The sequence below is a fragment of the Equus quagga genome, chromosome 3, assembly GCF_021613505.1.
Source record: "Equus quagga isolate Etosha38 chromosome 3, UCLA_HA_Equagga_1.0, whole genome shotgun sequence".
NCBI classification, from domain to species: domain Eukaryota; kingdom Metazoa; phylum Chordata; class Mammalia; order Perissodactyla; family Equidae; genus Equus; species Equus quagga.
In genome coordinates this window covers 69,745,073-69,752,852 of record NC_060269.1, presented here as the reverse complement: position 1 = coordinate 69,752,852, position 7,780 = coordinate 69,745,073, and the positions used below count along the sequence as shown (strand labels likewise).

At 57.2% G+C, this 7,780-nt stretch overlaps 1 protein-coding gene across 1 annotated transcript in view; it reads right to left on the bottom strand.

The window, feature by feature from the left end:
• Positions 1 to 251: 251 nt before the first annotated feature.
• GFRA2 (GDNF family receptor alpha 2) overlaps positions 252 to 7,780 on the bottom strand; it is a 79,381-nt gene continuing 71,852 nt past the window's right edge. Inside the window, exons 8-9 of the mRNA XM_046656769.1 lie at positions 2,451 to 2,504; positions 252 to 1,610 (exon numbers count right to left, since the gene is read on the bottom strand). Coding sequence (XP_046512725.1) covers positions 1,488 to 1,610; positions 2,451 to 2,504 — 177 coding nt within the window. The 3' untranslated portion in view covers positions 252 to 1,487. The remainder of the gene's footprint in view (positions 1,611 to 2,450; positions 2,505 to 7,780) is intronic.

Genomic DNA, 7,780 nt, shown 5'->3' with positions numbered 1-7,780 from the left:
GGCACTGGCTCTGACTGGGAACAGGAGGTGGGAGATGACAACCAGCGGGCTCGGCACAGCCAAGACTCTCAGACCCTCCAAGTACAAAACCAGCTCCTCACAGAGCTCCGTCACCCACACCAAGGACACACAATGGATGGAGACGTGCACACACACACACACACACTCCCCAAGGCCAGTGGGAGCCCCAGGTAAGCAGCCAAGAGGTGGCACGGGACCAAGGACAAACCGAGGAGAAGGCACACCCAGAGTGAGGCAGAGGAAACAGCTTCCCAGCACATTTATTGGAGCCTTGGCTAAGCGTGAATACTGATCGGGAGCCCCCTGCACAGCCCCGTCAGCCCGACCCAGGCAGGGACACGGGAATCAATCTCCTTTTCTTCCCATTATAGACAACATTATTAAAAAAAATAAACTTTACAATAATACATTTTCGCTTATCTGTTGGGGTATTATTCTGATAGTTTGTTTAAAAAAAGGAAAGAAAGGGGAAACCACATGATATATGTATATGGATGTGTATATACATATATGTTGAGGAAGGAGCCTTCTTATGTACATACAGTTGGCAGACGTCTTGGGAACAGGACAGAGAAACTGGACGAGAGGAGCAGGGGGACCACAGCGTGGGGCAGTAGGTAGACGCCCCAACTGGTCTTCTCTGCCCCTCTCAGCAGCCACTCTCCCTGAAGGGAGACCTGCCAAATGGACCCGCGAGAAACCAAAAGAGCCAACAAAGGATCACTTCGCTCTGATTTCAAAATTCCTGCCCTGAAGGCGGAAGACACAGGCTTGAGTGCTGCCCCGTTTGCTCCCTCCTCCCAGGGGGTCCCCAAGGGGCAGAGCGCCCAAGCCTCCCAGAGCGGCCCTGCCCCTAGGCGCTATGCTCGGGGAGCCCCTCACAGGCATCCTGGGGGTTCCCAGGTCAGACGAAGACACACCCAGCACGCAGAGAGGGAGGCCAAAATAAACTCCATCCACAAAGCCAAGCAGAAGTACCGAAGGTGCCCAGCCAGACCCCTGGGGAGCAGTCGCTGCTCTGCTGCCCGTCACCCTCTGCCAACCCCTGGCGGGCCCCCCAAGCGGGTAGCTTGAGAAGAACAGCTGTAGCCATCCTGCCCCGGTCCGGCCCGTATCAGCACAGTCACAGTCTCTTGGGCTACAGGGGGGCACCTTGGTCTCCTTTGTCGGCAGGGTCCAGAGAGGAAAATGCCAGGAGGAAGTGAGGGCATTTCTAGACTCCCATGCCCTCCTCTGCCTGGGTTCCCCTACCAGGGGACCTCCAGGCCAGCTCTCAGGCTGCCCACCTGCTTGTCTGTTGGTTTAGAAAAACTTGTCCAGAGAAGAAACCTGGGAGGAGACAGGTTCAAAGACAAGGTAGGAAAAAAAAATTTTTTTGCAAGGTGTGTGTGTGTGTGTTTCCATTTTGTCAGGTGGGGGTCCTCGTCTGTGCAGCTCTCAGCAATCTCCGACGCGGTTCCCAGCGCCTACAAGGCCAGCTTCAGCATCAGGAAAGGGACAGCGGTCAAGGCGGCCGAGGGTCTGGCTCTGCAGGGGCCTGAGTTAGGTTTGATCACCTTGTTACTCCCTGGGATGATATTGGTCGTGAGCTGCAGCAAAGAGAACCACAAACAGCCAGCAGGGCTGGGGTCAGACAAAGAAAGGGACTGGGAAAGGGACTCCTCAAGCCCCTGCCCTCCAGTCCACCCAGGGCTGTTCTCCTGGTGCTCGCTCAGAGGCAGGCCAGGCTTCCAGAGAGCTGGGCTGGGCCCTCACTCCGGCAGACAGGGCAGCAGTCCCCAGGAAAGTGGACTGCTCGCCCCGCCTCAGCTGATGCTGCCAAGTCGGGAAGAAGGTCTGTGTCCAGCAAGGAGGGGTGCAGTGTAAAGACCTCAAGAAGCGCCCAGGGTCCACAAGGACCTGCTTCTTGAGAGGCGAGGAGAGAGAAGCTCCAATCTTCCTGTTCCTAAACGTGCTCGAACCCCTCCTGCTCCCGGAGCTTCCCCCGCACGCCTCCGTCTGCGCTCTCTCCTGCTGCCCTCTCCTCTCATCCGAGTTACACACATACCATACACATGGAGGCAGAGGCATACTCCTGTGCTGGGCTCCTTCCAGGAGGGGACTGTGTCCTTCCCCATCTATCTCCTCGATCTCACAGAACCAGCGCAGAGCAGGCGCTCGGTACACTTGGCTTAAGAGTCATGAAGGCTTGAAGGGCCTCTGCTCAGAGCAGCCACTTGTCTCCCACCCAAGGAGACAGCCCAGGGTTCTGAATGCAGACTCTGCACCCACCCTCCCACCCCCAGCGCAATGAGCGCCCACCCAGGCCAGAAGCTCTGCTGGCCCAGCCCTTGCAGTGGGATCTGGGGCTCCAAGTTGAAGGCTCGCCTGGGAAACAGCCCCCTCTGGCCCAGTCCCCAGCACCCAGTCCCCACCCTGGCCTCACTCACCTCTGTGAAGCACATGCTTAACTCTTTGGAGTTATTGGCCTTTAGCCCCTGCTCCTGTGGGAGAGAAGGCCCTAGTTAGGATGGGCCACGAGGGCTGGGTCTCTGGCCAGGCTTTGTCCCATGATTCGGATGAGACCAAACATTCTGTGGCCCTCCCATCCACCGCGGCCGTCATTAAACACAGGGTACATGTGAAGAGCGCTGGCTCAATCCCACGCAGCACAAAGACCCCGGCCCCTTCCTGACACTCTCAGTGATTAGGTCCCATCTTCAACTGACAGCATTATGTAGTAATAAGCCATTCACATGCCTGTCTACATACTCAGAGCTCCTCTTGACAAGGCAGAGACCACATCTTCTCTTCCTTGCACTGACTGTCTGACTCCTAACAGTGGCTCAATACATGTTTTACTAGATGCATGAATGAATGAATGCCACAGATCAGAACTGGCATCTGAGTGCAGCTCCAGGAGGATCATGAGCCTCATCTGGGCTCAGTGGGGAATAGAACTCTGAGTGATTAGTGATGTCTGCCTCTGGTGCATGGCAGGCAAACATCCGGCAACAGTGCCAGGTGTTGGCCATTCCACCCTAAAGAACTGTGTGGCCCCTGGGGAGCTCTGTGGTCAAGGTGAGGAATGAGAAAGGAAGGCTGGCGTATTGACGATCCCAGGGTTCTTGTGGCATAAGCACTCCTGACATAACCACTTGGATGCGGGACCCGAGGGTGCACATGAACAACAGTCCTTTGTCATCGTCATCACCACAGTGGTCCACGGGCGGCAGCTGGGGGACATGGTGCTTCTAGCCTGGCTTCAAATGGCTTGGTTCCCAAGGCACTTTGGGGGAAGCTCTGGCCACCGGAAGCAAATGGGGAGCCCAAGAAATCATGCCTAAATCACTGCTCTTGGCCAGAAGTATCAATAATCCCTTCGACATCACAGACATCTGCCACCTGGGGCATCTGGTCAGCAAAACAAGGCCCAGCTGTCGCACAGAGGCCCCAGCCAGGAGCAGAGTCACCACCGACAGTGGAGATGTGACCGTGGTGATGAGGAGCACAGCAGGAATGGAGCCAGAGACCCGACCCAGGAGGATCCTGTTCAAGACCACAGCACCGGTGACTCGGGGTGCCAAGATCCAGTCTGGCCAGCCACCAACCTGCGTCCCTGAAGAAGGGCCCTTGGGACCCCAGGACTGGATTCTGGAGCCCAGGACCAAGGGCAGCTCCAGCCAGTGCTGTGGGAGGCCTGTGTGGAACAGAGCTGGCCCGCCCACCTCAGAGGCCATGCTGTCACCACTGGCTTCCATCTGACTGTTGCCTCCCTGAGCAACTGCCAGGTCCACACCTGGGACGTCCTGCAGCCTGCGGGGCTCTGTGCCACACGGCCCTGCTCCTGTTTCTCCTGGCGGCCTTTCCTGCTCTAACTGTTCCAGGTACGACAGGGCTGTCTCTGCCCCCCAGCCCACCACCCAGGGTCCATGTCTTCTTCCTGTACGCCCCTCCCCACGCTGCTCACTAAAGAGCGGGGCTGTGTAGAACACAGGCAGACAGCCGGGAGCCAGGGCCCCACCCCGCTTGTACCAAAGCCGCTCTGTTTTTGTTTTATATGTTGGAGTTAGGGACAGAATTGTTTTAAAAAATAGTCCACTGCTCAAAAGTAAACAATGTTTGAGAACACAACTAAACTAGATGACCTCTGAGGCCTGGCCATACAACCTTTTGTGACGGGATGGCAGTTCCACAGGAGCCCAAGGTCCTTGACATGGACCTGGACACCTGTGACTCTGGAAGGCGGCGCCCAGGTCACCCAGGCAGAAAGGAGCTGGCAATGCCCCAGAGCCCCAGGACCAAGCCCTCCACAGGCTGGCACCTCAGCCTGGGAGGAGAGGAGTGTCTGAATGCAGACGCTCCAGCCAACTGGCCTCCAACTGGAGTTTGCTCCTCAGAGAGAGGGGGATTTACAGGCTCCTCTTACATGGGGAGAGGGGAGACACAGATATCAGAGAGGAAGAATGGGGCAAGAAGGAGGAGGAAAGAGGGAGAGGTGGAGAGGAGACAAGAGGAAGGGAGAAGCAGGGAGAAAAGAGAAAGGCAGCACCAGCACCAAGGGAGACAAAGAACACCGGGAAGAGAGAAAGGGGAGGGGCAGGAGCAGGGGAGAGGGGAGGGGGCTGGGAGAGGGGAGGGCAGGGAGAGGAGAGCCAGTCGGTTCATCTGTTGGCGGCGCCCCAGTCCTTAGTCTTTATAGAAAATAGGGATAGACAAAGGGGCCTCACTGATGCACTGTGAGGATTACAGGAGACCGTGCACAGCAGAGCTCTGCACAAACACAAGGGTTCCTTAGCTCCACAAGGCATGAAGCCAGGCCAAGCTTAGTTTTGCATCCTAGGGCAGAGCCTATGAGAAAAGCAGAGACAGCCCAGGGAGCGGGCTATGAGGTGAAACCCGGGCTGCCCCCTGCCCCTCCTCCACCTAACAGCTCAGGAGGCAGAGCACAGGCAGAAGTCTCTGCCCACGGTGGACACCTGACTTCAGAAACAGAGCAAGCAGTGAAGGCTGCAGTCACCTCCCCCAGCCACAAACCCAGACCCCTCCCAAATCCTGAGCACAAAGAACAGTGCGGGTGTTTGCCAGTCAGCTGACCTTTTCTGAAAGTGCCATGTGGGGGAGGTGCAGGGAGAAAGAGGAGATTCCAGGACTTAGTGCCAAAACCACCACAGGTGACTCAGATTCACAGCCTCCCTCCCTCTGCATTAACTCTTCCCACTGCTCCCGCAGGGCTTCCAAGGATGGTGAGCCCCAGCCCTGCTCATGCTCCAGTGAGAGAAAGACACATGCCCTTGGTCCCCTCCACACTGGGTCAGGCAACGGGAGGTGGAGCGGCTGTATCCTTCTCAGCCCCCAGGCAGCAGGCTGTCCCCCAAGGCCATGCCTCCCCCACAGCCGCCCTCAATGTCCATATCTCCGGGTTTTCTTGGACTCTGATGGAATGAGTCTAGAGGAACAGGAGTGGGTCACTCCAGCCCTTGCCCCCGACCCTGCTCTGAGCTCTCATCTCCTCGAGGGAGCTCAGGGTTTGGGGCTCTACAGGGTCTCAGAGGGCACAGGCCTGGGCTGCTGGGATGGCAGGAGGCAGGACATCTAACAGCAAATCCTGTGACGCAGAGGCGGGCACCGGCACTTTGTGGGAAGAGCTGACCCAACTGTGGGGTGCCACCAGAAGCACAAAAGAACGGGCCGTGCAATGAACAGCAGTGGGGAACCTAAGCAGGGGAAGGGACGTAGACATGGAGGAAGGATGGCAGCAAGGTCAAGGTTCAACCTTCTAGAAACTTCTCCCAGAGAGGCCCTTTGCCCGGGAAGTTGGAAGGAAATTACTGCCTTCCTCTTCTTCCTTGCCCACCTCCATCCACACTCCCAAAGTCGGGTCTGGCAGTCCCAGAGCCAGGCCAGTCTGGCACAGGTGCTGGGACTAAGTCTAGTGTCGTCTCTATGAGAACCTGCTGGCCAGCTCTCTCCCGTGTCCCCTCCTTCTGGTCCCGGCCCCATCTCCAAATCTCAGTGCCCTCGGCCTTCTCCCTCCGCACATACCCACCTCTTCTCACACTTCTGCCCCCTCCACTCCCTGCCGCCCTGGGTAACCCTTCCCATCCTCCGCCACCATCTATCACCTATCGCACGGCTCTCCGGGCAGGTCCCTGACTCTCCAGTCTCTCCCCTGCCAACCAGTCTCCACCTGCTGTCAGATTATCCTCCCAAATCGCACTGCTCATCTTCTCATCACAACACGCCCCGCCAAAAAGCCTTCAGTGGCCTCAGACACTCACCGCTTCCACCTGCTCACCAGGTTTCAGCCCTGCCCCATCCCAGCTGGCATACAAGTCTCTGCATTCTCCCCAAACCCACGGCCTGCTGTTCCTCCAGATCAGCCGAGCCCCCAGGACTCATAACACCTAACCTGTAGGTAGGCTTCCTCAGTTTACCAGGCACTTTCGGTACATCCTCTCACATACAGATGGTGCATTAACCCCACTGGATCAAACCAAGTGTAAGACAAGCCCCCAGATGGTGAGTCTGCAGAAAACCAGGCTTGGGCTAAAAGAAACCAGGCAACGGTCTAGCAAAGTGCTGAGGGGAAAGAGAACCAAAAAAAGGGGAGTCAGAGCCATCAGGCACTTGGGGCTGCAGTGGGGGCACGAGGCCACTGCTCTGAACACTTTCACGCCCACGGTGAGTCACAGCGAGAGTCCTGGGGAAGGTCTGCAGCCACCTGCTGAGTCAGCGTCTCCCAGGCGAGCCACCCTGAGGGACACGTGGGTGGAACCACGCCAGAGCATGGTCACCTGACAGGTGGCAGAGGTCTGACCTGCCGAGCTGCCGAGACTCTAGCATGAAGCCGAGCTGGCGACTGTCTGCGCAGTAGGCCTCTGAGCCCCCGCTGCAGCCACTCAAACACACCCTGTGTTATCAGGAGCTGCCCAAGGGTGACACGGGCACCTCAGCCCAAATCAGGAGGGTGGCAGATGGAGGGGAGTAGGGCATGGAAGGGCCCATGCAGAGCCTGACAGGAGGGCACTCGGAGGTCTGCTGTTACAGCACCAGGGAGGCCCCCAGGGAGGGAAGGGGGCCCTCCCAACCAGCACGGGCACCAGCACCCGCTCCTGTGGTGCAATGGGTGCCCGGGGGACCTGAACACCTCCCTCAGGCCCCATCCCTGCCCAAGCTCTCATCCTGCCACTGGGAATGCCCACTGGGGTTTGTTTCCAGCTTTGTTGAGTTATAATTGACCATCAAAAATTATATATTTAAGGTGCACAACCTGATGACCCAGCATATGTTTCCATAGTGAAATATTCACTTCCCACCTTTACCATTTTCCTTTTTTTTTTCTTTTCTGTGGTGAGAATGCTTAAGGTCTACTCTCTTAGCAAATTTCAAGTACACAATACAATACTGTCAACTACAGTCCCATTGCCGTACTCCAGAACTTACTCATCTTACATGACTGAACTTTACAGTGACCGTCCACATGCACCCCAGGAGCCTTGTGTCTTCACTGCCCCCACACAGCCAGGCCTCGTTCCCCTGCTCCCACACCTACGCCTGGGCTGTGCCCCGCACTGACCGTACTGCAGACCCCACCAACCTTCCTGATAATTCCAGTCCCAACTCCCGCCTGAAACACCCCTCTGTTTCCCACCACCCACGAGCTGGCTGTTCTCTCCCTCTGCTCTCCCTGATCTTCCGCTTTAGGTCCTCTTTCAAACTCTTTGTTCTAGGGGAGTGTGTGTGGGAGAGGGGAGAGGGGAGAGGGGAGAGGGGAGGG